The sequence below is a fragment of the Bactrocera latifrons genome, unplaced genomic scaffold, assembly GCF_001853355.1.
Source record: "Bactrocera latifrons isolate USDA-ARS-PBARC rearing strain unplaced genomic scaffold, ASM185335v1 scaffold_124, whole genome shotgun sequence".
Classification (NCBI taxonomy): domain Eukaryota; kingdom Metazoa; phylum Arthropoda; class Insecta; order Diptera; family Tephritidae; genus Bactrocera; species Bactrocera latifrons.
In genome coordinates, this window is record NW_017534675.1 from 174973 (window position 1) to 193256 (window position 18284).

The 18284-nt window shown below is 34.4% G+C and overlaps 5 protein-coding genes across 8 annotated transcripts in view; 2 read left to right on the forward strand and 3 right to left on the reverse strand.

Moving 5' to 3' along the window:
• Window positions 1–8744, reverse strand: part of LOC108978574 (ras-related protein Rab6) — a 22268-nt gene extending 13524 nt beyond the window's left edge. For all 4 annotated transcript variants that reach the window (XM_018948928.1, XM_018948926.1, XM_018948927.1 and 1 more), the window contains exon 1: window positions 8467–8744. The gene's annotated coding sequence lies outside the window, so the exon portion shown is untranslated. The remainder of the gene's footprint in view (window positions 1–8466) is intronic.
• LOC108978572 (sorting nexin-2) lies at window positions 2187–5093 on the forward strand. Its single transcript, XM_018948921.1, has 8 exons — window positions 2187–2516; window positions 3019–3140; window positions 3208–3362; window positions 3547–3716; window positions 3778–3894; window positions 3971–4414; window positions 4471–4623; window positions 4692–5093. The coding sequence occupies exons 1-8, from the start codon at window positions 2352–2354 to the stop codon at window positions 4740–4742; spliced, it is 1377 nt and encodes a 458-aa protein (XP_018804466.1). The 5' UTR covers window positions 2187–2351; the 3' UTR covers window positions 4743–5093.
• A 268-nt stretch (window positions 8745–9012) lies between the features above and the next one.
• LOC108978614 (NADH dehydrogenase [ubiquinone] iron-sulfur protein 6, mitochondrial) lies at window positions 9013–9694 on the forward strand. Its single transcript, XM_018948988.1, has 4 exons — window positions 9013–9033; window positions 9087–9263; window positions 9342–9518; window positions 9610–9694. Exons 2-4 carry the CDS (start codon window positions 9120–9122, stop codon window positions 9679–9681), a joined length of 393 nt encoding a protein of 130 aa, XP_018804533.1. The 5' UTR covers window positions 9013–9033; window positions 9087–9119; the 3' UTR covers window positions 9682–9694.
• Window positions 9695–11567: 1873 nt separating this feature from the next.
• Window positions 11568–14507, reverse strand: LOC108978616. The gene is made up of 5 exons (XM_018948990.1): window positions 13909–14507; window positions 13410–13588; window positions 13202–13328; window positions 12843–13134; window positions 11568–12603 (listed from the first exon to the last, which is right to left on the reverse strand). Exons 1-5 carry the CDS (start codon window positions 13983–13985, stop codon window positions 12322–12324), a joined length of 957 nt encoding a protein of 318 aa, XP_018804535.1. The 5' UTR covers window positions 13986–14507; the 3' UTR covers window positions 11568–12321.
• Window positions 14508–14758: 251 nt separating this feature from the next.
• LOC108978615 (protein insensitive) lies at window positions 14759–17732 on the reverse strand. The gene is made up of 3 exons (XM_018948989.1): window positions 17400–17732; window positions 17027–17292; window positions 14759–16965 (listed from the first exon to the last, which is right to left on the reverse strand). The coding sequence occupies exons 2-3, from the start codon at window positions 17042–17044 to the stop codon at window positions 15421–15423; spliced, it is 1563 nt and encodes a 520-aa protein (XP_018804534.1). The 5' UTR covers window positions 17045–17292; window positions 17400–17732; the 3' UTR covers window positions 14759–15420.
• Window positions 17733–18284: the final 552 nt, after the last annotated feature.

Here is an 18284-nt window from a genome sequence, read left to right on the forward strand (position 1 = left end):
TCAGGTGTCAGATTTCATTTCATGGATTTCGACCAAACAAAAAAAATGAAATATTGGAACGATCATTGATTTGTAAACAGTTTAATAAATTACCACAATGAAAATGTGAATACAAATCGGTTTAGTCTAGTAAAACCAAAAATAAAAAAAAATTCCTTTTTTGCAAGTACGCGTGGTATTCTAATTGAGTGAAAAAATACCAAATCTCTGAATAAATTAAAGAAAATACGTACAAGTATATTCTTCACCATATAAAAGGTAAGTACTTCGCCTACAAAAATAAACGACAATTTTGGAAAATAGCGATTTAAACAAAGCAAAATTAGTTTCCGTTTAGCTAGTTATGCTTGACATAGCAATGCACCAACTTCTTCACCCATCTAAATACACGTTTTTTAAAGATCACATTATTAGTAAACCTTTTTTTAGCTATCTAGATTGATTCTAAAATGGTGGATATAATTTTTAATAAATCATCGATATACGGATATACGGTATAAAGATACTTTTCAACAAGTTGCAGTAATCAAAGCCCGGGAAATTCCTTCAGATGGTGGCAAATCTTTATATTTAAAAATATCTTCGAATGAGTGCTACGTAAGTGATATTAATCCGACCGAAGGGGCTAAATTTAATATATTGACTTTATGTGGAAAACGTCAACTAGAGGTTCGAAATTCTTTATATTAGGGGATATGAAGTTAAGACTAAGATATAGAACAGTTCCATTCTAATTTAGCGCTAAATCATGTAATTTTTAAGAAAACTTGTTCACTTAGTTTCCTTAAAATATGACCAACTTGAGCGCTTTAAAGTCAGGAAAAAGGAAATCATTACATGGGGTGCTTTTGGGGGCAGGAAAAGGACATTAATTTGAAAACTTCTCAGGCAATTCGTTTTTCAAGGAATTTTTTATATGTACAACTAACTGAAATATTGACCCGATTCAACCCACTTTTGAAATACTGGCATACTGCTGTCAGAAAAGGATTATCTCTGAAATTCAATTATATATCTCACGAATTGACCGATATTTGCAGTAAAAAGTCAAGTATAGGCACTATGATCCAAGTATTCGGTGCCAAGGGCTTGAATAGTTTTAGTTGTATTTAGACAATTTTTGGTCTGAGAAGGCATGCTTTAAACGCATTATTCATGTAAAGTTTGAATTCGTTAGATTAATTCCTTCTTGATTTGTACATTAGAAAGCAAAATAATCAAATGGAATTTAAAATTGTGTTATATGGAAAATAGGCTTGGTTGTAGTCCGATTGTGAACATTCGTTCCTAAACAAGAACTAGTGGAGACCATTTGAATGATGCTATAGTCAGAAATTCATTATATCGATTGTACTTCATATTAATTAAAAAAAAATTTAGTTTCCTTAACAATTAGTGTGTTTTTTTAAGTTGAGCATTATGATATCTCGATTGCAGGGTCAGACGAGCGAACTGACAAACAGATCTCCTAAATACATATATATATAATATATATATATATAATTTATAGATCGATAAGAAAAAGACCACTAGGCAAATAAAATAAATCACTAATAAGTAAGTATTATTGGTATAAGTTTGATAATTTCTGACTAGTTAAACTTTAAGCAGCAATTTCTAGTTACACCTGCGCAACATTTTGCGGAGAGTATAATAGTTTGGTTCGCCTAGAGGTTGCATTTGGGTGTGGTCCCGTCTTATATGTATACATGTATATATAACTCACAAACTACTGAAACCATATCAATCAAACTTACTGAACATGTTTCCCTATATAACGATAGAAAATTGTGTATATGCCGGATTTGGTCAATCGAAATTGCTCTCAATCGCAAAAGAGTCCTTGTCGGAACATAACGGTAAATTTTCCGACTAATCATATAAACTATCGATAAATAGCACTAAAAGTGGTGTCAACACGTTGGAAGATAATCGTTGTAACATACGTCTCTGAATAGCTACTATTGAATTTTGGCCAAAAAAAAATTTTTTAACGATACCATGAAATTATGTATATACTATAGAAAATTAATTAAAAATAGACATTTGAAGTCTACTTATCATAGTGTAATTTAAATTATCGATTTTGTATTTGGTATAATAAAAGATATCGTATCAGTTACTCAGCGAAATTTATACTTTGGCAACCATGTTAAAAGTGAATCTGCTTTATCTACACAGTTGAACCGTCCAGTTGACAAATGCAAATTTCACATTTGCATTCTTTGTGTTTTTGGGTGGTACAATAAAACTAACATTTAGAGATTCTATCCACCAAGACACTAAATAAAGTAGTTAATTTCGTAAATTTAAAACATTGTTGCTAATAATCTAACTCCAAATCGTAAAATATGGCCGACGGACAGAACATGATTGATGCTCAAAAACAATTCGCTGATGTGGACATAAATAACGGCAGTGCCTCTGGTGCAGAAGATGACGAGGAGGAAGAGGTTCCAGCGCCCGGTACTGTCGACAACGATTTATTTGCCATAACACCAACTAGTGAAATTCATGTAAGATTATTTTTACTTTTTTAGTATTCGGAAACTTCTACATCCTTTACACCGGCACAAACAATATTTTTCCACAATTGTTTGCTGACTCACAGAAAATGATGGGCGGTGTCTCAAATATAAACCACTTTCCCTATGCATTAAATTGTTATCACATCAATTTGAGATATAGGCTTAAATGTCAAACCCTACTTAGTTTCATAAAATATCTATATAGTATGTAGTACACAATACTTGCCGGCATGGGCATCTTTTGTAGTATTCTATAATTACAATTTAAACATTGTTGTTGTAGTTTGACCAGCAGAAATAGTTAATTGTTTGCATTGTGAAAGACGTAAATTAAGTATTCTTATCAGAAAAAATATATGCATATGAATTTTCATTGAGGGCAATGAATTCATTGATTAACGCAGAAATTTACGTAATTAAGTATTAAAAGGAATTATAATAATGAATACGAAATGAGGTTTATATTCAAATAATAATTTTATATTTATAGCGCCGTATATCATCAAGTAATCTCGAAGATGTGCTTACCGACAATGGCGACTATTTCATAGAGGTAACAGTGGCAGAGCCACAAAAAGTAGGAGATGGCATAGGCTCATATCTTACTTATAAGTGAGTATCGGGGAGATATATAATATATAATAATTTCTTTATATATACAAATATTCATTTTTCGAAGGGTAACAACGAAAACAAACATTCCGAAATTCAAACGCTCTGAATTCAGTACAATGAGAAGATTTAGTGACTTTTTAGGAATACACGACGTATTGTCAGGAAAGTATACAAGACTTGGTAGAATTATCCCACCGGCACCATCAAAAAATATTATAGGTAAACCATTACAATCATACCTAATCAAATCAAAAACCTTGCAATAATAACTAAACAATAACTGCAAAATTATAAACTAAAAAAATGTATTTCTATCTTTAAATATCATTTGTATTCAATAATGAGGCGGTAAATATTATTAACAGCAAACAGAAACTTCAGATGCTTAATACTTTTGTTTTAGGTAGTACCAAAGTGAAAATGAGTCCACAACAAACAGAGCCCGGGGCACCGCGAAATGCCGAGTGGGTTGAAACGCGAAGAGCTGCTTTGCAACGATATGTGAATCGCACAGCTCAGCATCCGGTGTTACGAGTAGATCTCGACTTTATAAATTTTTTGGAAAGTGATCAAGTAAATAATTTGTATAGGATTACTCAATGTTAGTTAATATTTAATACACATATATTCAAAGGAACTCCCTCGCGCGGTTAATACAGCAACTCTCAGCGGAGCTGGAGTAATGCGCCTTTTTAATAAAGTCGGGGAAACCGTAAATAAAATTACCTATAAAATGGATGAAAGTGATCCCGTAAGTATACGAATTACATATACATTTAAGTAAAGTAATCAATTGGTGTTCTATACGTACATATGTTTTTTTATAGTGGTTTGATGAGAAAATTACCGAAGTTGAAAATTTGGATGCGAACCTACAAAAGTTGCATTCAGCATTGAAATCTCTAGTTAACACACGTAAAGAGCTATCTGCGCTGACCGGACTTGTTGCAAAATCGGCGGCCATGCTTAGTACATGTGAGGAGCACACCGGTTTGTCCCGTGCACTTTCTAACTTAGCTGACGTAGAAGAGAAAATCGAATTGTTACGTTCAGAGCAGGCCAACTCAGACTTTTTCATAATGGCAGAATTCGTAAAAGATTACATCGATCTATTTAGCGCTGTTAAATCGGTATTTCATGAGCGCGTCAAAGTTTTTCAAAACTGGCAACATGCACAACTACAATTGTCGAAGCGACGAGAAAATCGAGGGCGTTATGAACTCGCTAATCGCACTGACAAACTAGAACAAGCGCAACAAGAAGTCGAAGAGGTTTTAAATAATATATATATATATATATATTTTACTGATTAAATTCTCAATTACAGTGGCAAACAAAGGTTCAACGCTGTCAACAACAGTTTGATGATATATCAACCGAAATTAAAAAAGAAATGGAACGGTTTGAGTTAAACAGAATACGTGAATTCAAAATAAACACGATGAAATATATTGAGGACCAAATGGCGCATCAACAACAGGTGAAGATAAATAATTTAAATAAATAAATGTAATATATATATATTTTTTTTTTGTTTTTGTTTTTCAGATTATTTCTTATTGGGAGACTTTTATACCCTCTGCCAGAGAAATTGTTTAAAAAACTGTTTACGCTCTCATAAATCAATCAACTGCAGAGTCCTTTTGTGAAACGCCTTTTATATATGTATGAAAAGTAATAACTAATGAATAATTCGTATCCAAGCAAGAAATTTGTGCTGAAATGCCGTTATAAATGTTTTATATATAGCATATAAAACTAAAGGGCAAAAATTCTCTGTATCTACGTTCCACAAAGTATTTTTTATTAAATATTATTTTTATGATTTTTGTAAGTATTCCACAAAAAGAAAATTTGTTAAAAACATTTAATACATGTATAGGATTATTGATTGAGCATGAGCTCAGTTAGCTAATAAAAAATATTTAATATATAATATATGGGCATGATAAAAATGTTAGATCTATTTCACATATACACTTATGTATATCTCAAGAATATTTTGAAAATTTATAAATGAATATATAAAATTACGTAAATGGAATAAATAAAATTGTAAATAAGAATGCAATTTAAACGAAATTTATTTATACATTAAACTTTAAGTTTGTGTATGAGGCAGGTTTAAAAATAGAAACAGAAATGCAAATATACAATTCTCCGTAAAAATTAACGTCACCTTATATTAGAGTTTGAGAAACCCATTTAGGTTGTGCGTTTTTATTATGTGCGATCAATTCCTGAGACCTGAGGTCTTATAGACGTCATCAGAGGAAATGTACAGAAAAAAGCAGATATTTGTTGCTTTTTTGGGGGCTAACAACAATTTAAATGATCGGTGAGAGTTTACCCGAACAAGGATTAGTTTTTAGCCGATCTAACCCCGATGGAGTCATGTGTAGAAGTTGACGCAAGTGAGGAAAGCTCTCTGATCGCCATTCACTGGGGAGTGGCCAGAAAAGATTCTTTTGACCAAGTTTCCTCTGGGTAGCCTAAGAACATCTGTTTGAAGGCGAGCTAAAGTGAGAAGGCGAAATATCCCCTTCATAGGGTTGTGCGCTGGGGGACCCGCCACGTAAAAAAAACTCCCTGAATGAAAAATTTTCCACAGCCTCGGATGAGAGACCCCATGACGACCATGGCAAACGAATTAAGGACTATGATTTGAGGGCATGCACCTGGAATGTCCGGTCCCTTAATTGGGGAGGTGCCGCTTCCCAGCTGGTTGATGTCCTCGTGAAAATAAAGGCTGACATCACCGCCGTCCAAGAAATGCGATGGACGGGACAGGGACAGAGACGAGTAGGTCGTTGTGGCAATTACTGCAGTGGCCATATAAAGGAGGACAGAGACTCCGCCGCCGAGTACTATCATTCACTCCGGTGAATGATCGTCTAGCCACAATCCACATCAAAGAGAGGTTCTTCAACATATCGCTGATTTGCGCCCACGCCCCAACAGAAGAAAAGGATGATGTGACCAAAGATGTCTTTTATGAGTGCTTGGAACGCACTTATGAGAGCTGCCACCGCCACGATGTCAAAATCGTGCTTGGCGACTTTAACGCCAGGGTGGACAAAGAAGGTATCTTTGGCACTACGGTCGGTAAATTCAGCCTCCACGAGGAAACATCCTCATATGTGTTGAGCCTGATCGACTTCGCCGGGGCCCGAAATATGGTTATCTGTAGTACTAGATTCCAGCATAAGAAGATACATGAATCTACCTAGCTGTCTCTGGATCGAAAAACCACCAACCAGATCGTTCACGTTGTGATAGACGGAAGACACGTCTCCAGTGTTTCAGATGTGCAGCCAAGATTCGCACCCGCCTCTGTGCAGCAAAAAACGCACGCCATCAAACACAAGGAAGGTTCGACGTCGAGAACGACGGCTTGCACTCCTGCTCTCTGAGAGCATTCGTCAACAACTCGGCATAAGGGAACTGTGGGACGCGATTTCAAACACCTTACGTACAGCTGCAACCGAAACCATTGGTTTTCGGAAATGGCAAAAGAACAGCTGGTACGACGAGGAGTGCCGTGTCGAGGCGGAGAGAAAACAGGCTGCCTACCTCGCAACGTTACGATCGACCACAACACGTGCGGGATGGGATAGATACTGAGAGTTGAAGAGGGAAGCGAGACGCATTTACAGACAGAAAAAGAAAGATGTCGAAATGCGAAGAACTTGATAAGCTGGCCAATAGGGGTAATGCTCGCAAATTCTACGAGAAAAGGCGGCTTACAGAAGGTTTCCCCCAACCCCCAACCCCCCCAAAGATTATCAAGTCACCGATGCCCAGAGCATACMTAAATTGTGGAGGAAACACTTCTCCCGATTCCCCAATCGATGATGATAGAGCAGACGTTCCATTGCCCGAATAGCAATTACCCGCCTGAAGAACAACAAAGCGGCAGGGGGCCGATGGATTGCCGGCCGAGCTATTCAAACACGGCGGCGAAGAACTGATAAGGAGCATGTATCAGCTTCTTTGTAAAATATGGTCGGACGAAAGCATGCTCAACGATAGGAATTTAAGTGTGCTATGCACAATCCTCAAAAAAGAAGACCCCATAATCTGCGCCAACTACCGTGCGATAAGCCTCCTCAATATCGCATATAAGGTTCTATCGATCGTATTGTGTGAAGGATTAAAGCCCACCGTCAAAAAACTGATTGTACCTTATCAGTGTGGCTTCAGAACTGGAAAATCAACAATCGACCAGATATTCACCATGCGCCAAATCTTGGAAAAGACCCGTGAAAGCAATCGACACTCACCACCTCTTCGTCCACTTCAAAGCTGCTTTCGACAGCACAAAAAGGAGCTGCCCTTATGCCGCGATATCTGAAATTGGTATCCCTGCAAAACTTATACGGCTGTGTAAACTGACGTGGAGAAACACCAAAAGCTCCGTCAGAATCGGGAAGGACCTCTCCGAGCCGTTCGATACCAAACGAGGTTTCAGACAAGGCGTCTCCCTATCGTGCAATTTCTTCAACCTGCCTCTGGGCAGTTCGAGCTGCAGAACTAAATAGAGAAGGTACCATCTTCTATAAGAGTGTACAGCTGCTGGCGTATTCCGATGATATTGATATCATCGGCCTCAACACCCGCGCCGTAAGTTCTGCTTTCTCCAGACTGGACAAGGAAGCAACACAAATGGGTCTGGCAGTGAACGAGAGCAAGACGAAATATCTATTGTCATCAAACAAACAGTCGTCGCACTAGTGACTTGGCACTCACGTCACTGTTGACAGTCATAGCTTTGAAGTTGTAGATAATTTCGTCTATCTTGGAGTCAACGTAAACACCACCAACAATGTCAGCCTAGAAATCCAACGCAGGATAACTCTTGCCAACAGGTGCTACTTCGGACTGAGTAGGCAATTGAGAAGCAAAGTCCTCTCTCGACAAACAAAAACCAAACTCTATAAGTCACTCATAATTCCCGTCCTGCTATATGGTGCAGAGGCTTGGATGATGGAGAAAAGTTCTGCGAAAGATTTAAGACCTCCACTCCGTTGGAAGCACCAGGTGGAGAAGGACCTGGCTACGCTTGGAATATCCAATTGGCGCCACGTAGCGAAAATAAGAAATAACTGGCGCGCTATTGTTAACTCGGATATAAATCGCGTAAGCGGTGTCTACGCCAATTAAGAAGAAGAACCCAAATACAACTGGTACAAATTAAGATTTCTTTTAAGGTTTCACAGAAATTGTGTGAGTTATGTTGTTAGTCAAAATAAGTAAGGCAAGGTAAGGTAAATAATAAAAAACTTAAATACAAATTTCCATATAAAATGTTACATTAACAAACCTTATTGAATATGTTTCTTTGGTAGCAATTCTATCATAGCTGCATTAAAGTCCGAAAATGTAACAACTTTCTCATCCATGCTGAATAATAAAATGCTTCTGCATTTTAGTTTCGTTCTAATCCTCTTGAACTTCTTAGTTTGATTCTATTTCATTGATGTAAATATAGCAATATAGCATATGATGTAAATGTGCACATTAAACTTATTGGAATAGTTTGCTTTTAATTGATATTTTTACAATTAATATTGATATATTAAAAAACTGAAACAAATTTGATTTGTTACACTAAATTCACAAAAACCCGCGCAACTTGTCAAAACACGAATAAAAAAGGCAGACAAAAGAAAACAGAGATCAAAACAAAATCCGTAAACTAAACTCAAACTTATATGTATATATATAATATACCTTCTCTGCACACTAAAGACACTTATATAAATAAACATTTACCGATATTGCGTAATAATTTTACTTTAGTTAACCTTATTATAAAATATTCATTTAACTATTTGAATTATAAATGTATTATTGTTTCATTCTTAAATTCTAGTGGCAACCATTGACTGTATGTAAACATATGTTTCTGACAGTTCTTTATTTATTAATTGATTTCTATAGAAGATTTCCAGTTGGTTAGGAATTAAAAAAGTCATGGCGAGTATAAAACTGTCCAATGGACTACAACTTTTAAGTCGTAATTCGACCAGTCGTGCTCTTAGTTCTTCAGTAGTCAATTCATGGCGCAACTACAGCAACTCACGCGGTGATTTAGAAACTACCACTCACACTGGACAGGTACGTCAAACCATCTGCCTATTACGCAAACATTGTACACATTTTACTCTTAATAAAATAATGCATTTTTATAATTAGGTTTTTGACAAAGATGATTATCGCAATGTTCGGTTTGTTAATGCCAAACGCTATGTTAATGAAAATTGGGGTATTAAATTGATCGATGAAATACCTCCAATTGAAGTTACAGATCGTGTTGTTTATTGTGATGGTGGTGATGCAAACTTGGGTCATCCTAAAATTTACATAAATTTGGTAAGCGGATATAAGTATATTTTATGTATGCTTTTGTTGCATTAAGATAATTTTGATGGATTTGGCTAATTTTTTTTGTTATTTTTTCCAGGATAAACCCGGACCACAAATCTGCGGCTATTGTGGCCTTAGATTCGTAAAGAAAGATGGACATCACCACTAAACTATTGTTATTGGAAAAAGATGCACTAGAAAATAATATACATACGAGTACGTGAGATAATTGTTAATTTGAATTATCTCGGGAATAAATAAAAAAAAAAAAAAAAAATCAATGCATTTTGATTTAGACGTGAAAATATTCGTCTAGTATCGATTACTGATTTATTGTAATATGTATTATGAGAGCAATAATAAATAGTTTTATTTTTTATAGGAAACCTCTCCGTATTAAATCAATGGTAAGGGCGCAGTAAACTTGCGTGTGAATATTTTTCTAGAAATAATGTATCTTTTAGCAAATTTACCTTATAAAAGACGTCGGGTTGTTAAATGCCAAAGTTCAAGTTATTATTTTTTTTTTCTTGGAATTAAAAAAATGTTTTCAATAAATTCTTTTAAAAATGCTCTGAAATGTAAGAGATTTGTAAATTTTCGTTTGATTCGTATGCGCAGTGATCTAAAGGAAATAACACACACAGGACAAGTAATAAAATGAATATATTTTTATATGTAACTATTTACATATGTGTGTATATGGACACCACCTATACAGATTTGGACAGAGGATGACTACCGCAATGTACGCTTTATGAACGCTAAACGTTGGGTCAACAAAAACTGGGGCGTTAAATTGGCTCATCAAATCGAAACTATAATAACTCCTAAACGTGTAGTATATTGTGATGGCGATGGTCCACTCGGTCATCCAAGGGTCTACATATGTTTGGTAATTTAAATGCTTATAAACATAAAATAACAAAGTTTTGTTGTATGTAATTTTTCTAGGATAAACCTACTAAACATTGGTGTCATTATTGTTTGAAATCTTTTGTAAAAACTGAACATGCGGCCGCGGTCCTTGGGAAGACGCCTAAGAAGTGAATACAAAAATTTATCTTGTAACGAAATTAACCCTTTTTACAACCTATCTATTTGTCTGATTAATTTATAAGTACTACTAATACAAGAACTTTATATATTCTTATTATACATACATATTTTTATATTTAGAGGAAATGAATCCCGCAAATAAAAAATATATATACATATATAAAACAATTTGAATTGCACATGTAAGTAGGTAATATATATTTCAAGTGGTTTTAAGTAAATACAAATAGCTGTATGTTAAATTATATTTGCAACGATATTAATGTACGTATGTAGAATAATCAAAGATGGTTTACAAATTATCAAATCAGATATGACATACAAATTAAAAAAAAAAAAAAAACAATCCTTAACTTAGTTAATTTACTTGGTACGTAGCATTTATGCATATCCACATACACATTAAAAAGCTTAAACTTCCAAAACAAATATTTATATATTGACAAAGCATAAATGTATTATGTATACGTTAAAAAATATATTTTTTTTTTTTGAATTTTGAGAAAGTTTTTAAAACTATATTTTACAGAGTTAACAATAAGATTACTACAAAATAATATCAAAGTCTTTATGGTTGCCAATAGGTATTTTCATATGAAAAACAAACGTTTATAGCTAAATGATACAGGCGCTAATGCGCATTTGAGAATGAATATTAACTTAGATGAAGGATATATAATATATATGTATATTAGCATAAGTATATATGTATAATTGATGTATTATTTAAACATCTTTCTTTGTTCTTGCACTTTAGATGGATTTCATTGAAACTCAGTACTGCAGTATCCCAATATTCACATTCTTACAAACCTCATTGCGAACGTATATGATAAAAGTAATTATTGAGATCTCATCGCGTTCAAATTTCTTCAATTGAAAGCAGCCACACTTAGAAAAATCCATACCACGAAGTAATTCGTGCGAAACTAAAGAATCAAAGAAAAAAATACTTTTGTGTAATATTCATCGCTGTCAACCGCTGTAGCTAAATGAACCGTCATTTAACATATTCTGAGCCAATTTACTACATTCGCATATTTTTTTTTTTAATTAAAATATAACCGAACTCTTACGACACTGTCGTTCAATGTAGCTAAGCATTTGCGCGACTCTTTCGTTGATGTATATATGTTAAACGTAAATCGTTTCAACAAATAAACAATACTCCTTTTCTCATCCTCACGCTGATGCCAGCGTTCATCAAACAATTCTAGTGAATTCATATAATTGCAGGTCAATTGTTTGATCCAGAGATATACGTCTCCGAAATAAAGTTCTGTTTACGCTCCATGAAGATGCTCGTAATCAAATTAAAATATTAAGATATACGAAATAAATTCCATGAAAACAGTACAGAACCAGTATAGAATTGTACACTTATTGAGATTATAGACAATAGAATGTGTTGCATCAAAAAGTGAACATCCTATGTAAATCGTTTATACAATTCCAATTTACATCAAAAGATGAACAAATAATAATGCCAAATTCACCTGTGTACGTTTACCATACTGTTTCTGTATTTGTTTCGGTTATACGTGTGGATGCTGCGGTCATCCGTGTTGTTGCTGTTATTATTGCTGCCGCTGCTGCTCTTGCAATGCTATCTGCTATCTGTAGCCTCAATTGAATTTCATCTAAAACACCAAACACTTAAGGATCTAGTTACTAATACATAGTATATCTGAATTTGAATATAGACGGGTAATAAGTTGCCAACAAGGATTCGGCCAATAAGCACCACTGGTCACCAGAGGTTCCTTGGTACGGCGTAACCTTCTTTTGTTACGTAAATATTGCGATCCGAAAAATCTTCGGACTTGGAGATGTCACCTTCCTTTTGCTTAATGACACCGGAACCACCAGCGTTATCGTATGTGGTAATTGTTTCTGATTTTCCATCAATGGTGCGTGTTATAGTTGTTGTTGTATTACCTTGGGAGTCCTTGGTAACCTTCGTAGTCTCATAACTACCATCCGGTTTACGTATAGTTTTAGACATTACGCTCTGACTGAACATTTTCGGACCCTATAGCAGCATAAAAAATATTTCTTTATGTAAGAGTGTATACAAATATTATATATATATATAAAATACACCCAAATAAAAACGTATTAAGCGGACAATAGTTGTAATATCTTTGAGAGACGATCCAACTTTCAAAATTAAAAATTATTAATTCATAGCATCGTAGAATCTAATAATCTAGTTTATAAATGACTTATTTGAACCAACAAATGTTTACGTACACCTAACGAGTGCCATACCTGATAAGTTCCTTCAAAAACTCCTCCACCAAATGGGGCTGGTCCACGTGGTATCATGGGAGTCATTGGTGTCATCATATCTGGACGAGTGCGCGGCATACGTGGCTGCTTCGGAGCGTCATCACTGTCTAGGGTACCGTGTATTTTACCCAAAATTTTCTCCTCGTCGCTTAATTTTTGCTTACGTAAAGGATTACGGATAGCCTTGTTGTCGTTGCGTGGTAAAATGTTAGGCAAATCCTCATTGGGTGATAAGCGTTGCATTAAGGAATGCAACTGGTCAGCATAAATTCTAAAATAATTATATTTTTTAAATTCCATTGCATCAGTTTTATACTTTGTTAGAGTGATTCGCTTACTCGCCATCTAGATCAGTGTCCATGATTTCTGCTTTCTTCTTTTCAAACTCTTTTAAAATATCAATATTTTCAAAGCCCGGCTTTAGAAAGTCCTCCTTCAAATCCTTGTCAATTTTAACATCACCATCTATGTTCGTATGTCGAGAATTTTGAATAAACAAAACAAACATTTATTTATAAGATAATCACATTTTAATCATATAGTTACCTTCAAATTCACTAACTGCCTCCAAAATTTGCTGCATTTGTCTTTCGAAGTGCTTCTGCAGCTCTACAGGATTAGTGAATATTTGAAATGCAAACTTTCGGTTATCATCAAACAGCTCGTCGTCTGTTTCCGCTTCCTCGAACCACTGTGGTTTCCGAAACTCGTCTTTTGCCGTTGCACTATCGAACAGAAAAAATGCTTGAAATAAAATTTTCTCAAATATAATAAACTAATTTAAATGTTTTAGTGTACAATTTTTTTATAATGTTGGTCCTTACTGACGAATAAAAATACACGCTGGCAACACTCAAAGGATATATTGCAATATGCGCAGCCTCCGAATATTGGCCTGGCCAAAGTATCTACCCAAGTATGTAATTTGCACATTATCGATCGCAAGACTTTTCATTTTAATAATATAGAAAAATTACTGTAGATTGCAATAACTCACTCATAAGCTCTTATATACATATGTTTGTTTGATGGTAATTTCACTTACTCTTCCTTATGATCGGTTCCGTTCAAGCCTGATGACTCCTTTTCGTTCATTTTGAACATTTTACGCAAGATATCCATTTTTTGCACTTCTCAAGCACCGCTACAACGACCAACACAGTAAAATTGAATCCGAATATCCCGTCACACGACGACCACACAATCAGAATAATGTTCAAATAACAATAGCAAGAATGTTTATCACAATACTATTTCGACACCGAATAGCGTCCAAACGCTGATTTTGTTAAATGATAATGAATTATATATTTTTTTGTTTTGCTTGATGTTGCAACTAATCTTCAAAGCCTTGATTGCATTGATAGGAAAAGAATTTGCTCGAAATTTTCTCTATGCCTTCACTTTTTATCTTTTTCAACCTTTGCCTACCGTTCCGTTCTCTGACTTACGTTTTGAAGATGTATTCGCCTCCTTTTTGTGAAAACTGACAGCCGCTTATCTGCCGTTGTGTGAATAAAAATGGGTAATGTTTTGGGAAAATATACAGCTGATATTGTTTTGGGAAATTATTATGCGCTTTCTGCAACTGCCACCGTCATAGTAACGCAAAATTAGGTTCAACTGTTAATTTTGACCGCTTTCCAAATATTAAAATTTCAAGCAAACATATGCATATGTGCGTCGATAACGCAGGGTATATTGAAACAAAATTTTTTGTCATCTATAAAAAAATATATAAAACAACAATCGAAATCAGTGTTTCCCAGCATAAATGATTAACATGCTGGTAAATGTTTTATCTAACAAATTAATATATGAGAGCATGTCCATATTCGTATGTATTAAAAGTTAAAATCCTTAAATATTAATACCAAATTGAAAAATACAGAAAATCGTGTTGCTTTTATTCACTTTTATATATTTTTTGGACAAACAACATATAGTACAGGTAGAACGGCATACCAACATTCTAAATTGATAATATTTAAGCACAAAAATACGTTTTTGCTAATCTGAAGTATAGTAAAATGAAGATATAATTTATACCTTTTTATAGTCTTGTTTTTGTACGTATGTCCATAAACTACATTTTGAATAAAATGCTCAATAATAAATTTTGGAAAAAGAAATTTATATATAAACTTACAAATGATATGTACTTAAGTATATGTATGTATTTTAATACATATAAATAAACATTATTATGAGATAGGCAGTATTGTGAAACATTTCATCAATTCATTGAATAACTTATAACTACGTACATACTTAACAAAAACAAATCTCTGGTAATTTGTCCAATTCAATTAATTACAATAGTATATAGTTAAAATAAATATTTTTAATGTTTTGATTGTGCAATGTATTTGGCCTCATTTATCTTTGGTATTCATTCTAGTACTTGTTTACCAAATTTTTACGAGATCGACGAAATTTTCTTAAGCCCTTATATAACAGTAAGTATCAATGAAAGAGTTGTTGTGATTATTTGTTCCTCTTATCTAGTTAATATGATATATGAATGCTTATATTCTAGTCAATTATGTATTGTACGTCAAGCAACATTTTGAATATTTGCTAAATTTTCAACATTTGCAACATTTTCTTTGTTTTGCTCCTTTTGCTCCTTGAGTTTGGCCTGTGTTAATTTCCACATTTTATTTTCATCGGCGCATTTGGTGGTAATAACAGTACGCACCTCCTTTTCGTTTACTTTACTCCGTCTACTAACTGCAAATATGATGTCTTGTACTTTTAAAGGGTTTAACCTTTTCTTGAGTGGTTTATTATGATCTTTAAAAGCTGGAGAGGGTTTTCCAGTCATTGAGTGAGTGGCTAAGGTAAAACGATCGAAAACTCCTATCATGAGTTTTCTTGTGGCCATCGATGCATTTTCCCAATTAATACTATCGTAAATTTTAGTCGGTACCCGGGTATTGTTTGGCCCAATCGATATATAAGAATTCTTTTTAAATTCGGAATTTGCTAAAGTGCTAAATTCCTGAACATCGTTTGTGATTTCACTTAGTTGCTGTTGCTGCTGTTGTAGAATCGGTAAATTGGAGTGGTTATCTTCCGCTACTATTAACTGATGTTGTCGAGATATTTCACAATTTCCTGTGAATTGTGAATGATCTGATACCACTGGTTTGAATTCTGCTAGATCGCCATTGTTTCTATCGGTGTTTTGAACAATATTCTTTTTAGACACTTTTCGTTTCCTTTTTCCGGAGGCTTTCTGAACAGGAATTGGTTGATTCTGTTCCGCATCCTTATCGATTTTAATATAATTAACATTTACTGGCGTTTGAGGCTGTTCCTCAGCCAAGCATATTTCTAAACGGTCGGAATCAGCAGAACCATTTAAGTTTAAGCCATTTTCTTCTTCGGCAATTTCTATCTCTATGGGCCCATCTTGACCGTTGACACCGCCATCAGCTATTATTGTGTAATTCACCTTACGTGGTCGATCTTGTATAGTATCAATCTGCAATTCCTGAGGTTGAATAGATACATCCATATTTTGCGACATATACTGAGTTTGCATAATAGTCTGCTGCTCTGAAGAATGCTGCACCGGTTGGTGTTGTGAAGATGTATGGGTTTGTGACAATTCCTCACAATGTACATTCCTTGGACTCACATGAGTATTATATATCTGAAATTTTGTTTCTGTATATTGTTCATCCTGTTGATTTTGTACATCTTGGGGATGGTTTTCATGTATTTGGACAGGTATTTGATCTACGATTACTTCTTGTAACCGTTGTCTCGGGCTTCTAGCTTTTTTTGGATTCGAGTTTCTCCTACGTCCACCTGCTGGTTGTTGCGAAAGCATTTCTGACTGAGTACGAAGTTTTGACTCAAGATCCCGTATTTTTTCTAATAATTCTTTCTCTCTTTGCTTTTGCTCCTCTATATTTATATAGTCATCTCTAATGCCGAGATCCGCATTTGACGTCTGTGTCCATGTATTGAGCATCATCGGGCGTTCACAAAAATATCGCATTTGGCTCGATCCGCCTGTACTTGAATATATTATTTCTGCCTGATGATGGTGTGTGTTATGGATAACGTGTTGGTTAACCAATGGAATATTCTATTAACATTTCATCATTTTAATAAATTTAATTCCATATATGCGCTTGATGTTAACTTACCATTGAATTACGCTCCATTTTGTCAGTTGTACGAAGATTCGCTGTTTAAAATTTAAAATTTAACACTATGATGTGTGTGAACTAGTAGATCGTACAGAGATGAATGGCCTTTTCCCTGAAGTTGCTTGCTGTTATATATTCAATGGACTCTGCGTATGCTAAAATAAGGGTAGGAAAATGAATTCCGCTAATGCAGCCGATAACATGCCTGGACTCTTTATTGTAAACTCAGATATCCCATAAAATTTTTCCTTCAACGTTAAGAGCTGTAAAAACCCATATAGTATATGAGAATAAAAATCTGCTTTGAAAGAGCCTTTTATGGCGTATACGTGCATATATACAGGTAGTTGGAAAATTAGATAGCGCATACCTCTGCTAATCCACTATGGTCTGTTATTGTTCACACTCAATGCTACCTCGCAATGGTTATTTACTTAAAGCAAAGCCTGAATGCAGATGGTTTCTGTACTGTATCCTATATATGTAAGTATGTACATATGTATGTAGCGTACTCCTATTTGTCTGCGAAGTCAACCTTCGTTTACATTCTACTTTGAATAAATAGTACCGCCTTTTCAGCACAGAAATACGCAGGTAGATCATACATTAATGAAAAAATCTACTTGGAGCCAAAACAGTTTCAGAATTTTCACTCAAATCGTATTACTGTTTTAAAGCGCGAAATATCGCCCGTTTCAAGTAATTTTTGTTATTTGAATGAAAGTACAAAAAAAAACATGTAATAAATGTAGGAAGTATACAGAAATTCAAAATTAATATTTTCTATGTTGCCAGATTAAATAAATTTTTAATATTATTACACTCCAAAAAGTTATATTTTTTAAAGTGTTTCCTATTCTTCTGCATGCAAAGTAGGGAATTGGGAATTAGGAATTTGAAAAGTTTTATATAATTCTCAAAATTACTAAAATGGTCTAATAACAGAAAAACCACCCCTAACGTTAGTTCCACGCGTCTTTTTCTAGTTGGCGCGCTTTTCAGTATAATTTGGCTTCTTTGCTCTCTCAAACTAACAGAAGAGTGCATAAAAAAAAATATACATATGCTTATGTATAAATGTATTTATATACTTATATGTAAATATATACATATATATCTAAACCAGCCTGCAATAAGACCAGCTTGTACAGTTGCAAGCCGGCTAAATTGTACAAAGTGTACGTAGGTATGTTCATATGTTCCTAAGGCTACCTATCTAATTAGATATGTATGTACATATATATTATACAAGTTT

Bases quoted from the DNA above. Each gene is read 5' to 3' on its own strand.
- LOC108978616 (XM_018948990.1), bottom strand. From the start codon at position 13,985: ATGGATATCTTGCGTAAAATGTTCAAAATGAACGAAAAGGAGTCATCA. The intron at 13,135-13,201 runs GTAAGCGAATCA...TAATTATTTTAG, and splicing joins GACACTGATCTAGATGGCGA to AATTTATGCTGACCAGTTGC. The intron at 12,604-12,842 runs GTATGGCACTCG...ATGCTGCTATAG, and splicing joins TTTTTGAAGGAACTTATCAG to GGTCCGAAAATGTTCAGTCA.
- LOC108978614 (XM_018948988.1), top strand. From the start codon at position 9,120: ATGGCGAGTATAAAACTGTCCAATGGACTACAACTTTTAAGTCGTAAT. The intron at 9,264-9,341 runs GTACGTCAAACC...TTTTATAATTAG, and splicing joins CTACCACTCACACTGGACAG to GTTTTTGACAAAGATGATTA. The intron at 9,519-9,609 runs GTAAGCGGATAT...TATTTTTTCCAG, and splicing joins CTAAAATTTACATAAATTTG to GATAAACCCGGACCACAAAT.
- LOC108978572 (XM_018948921.1), top strand. From the start codon at position 2,352: ATGGCCGACGGACAGAACATGATTGATGCTCAAAAACAATTCGCTGAT. The intron at 2,517-3,018 runs GTAAGATTATTT...TTATATTTATAG, and splicing joins CACCAACTAGTGAAATTCAT to CGCCGTATATCATCAAGTAA. The intron at 3,895-3,970 runs GTAAGTATACGA...GTTTTTTTATAG, and splicing joins AAATGGATGAAAGTGATCCC to TGGTTTGATGAGAAAATTAC.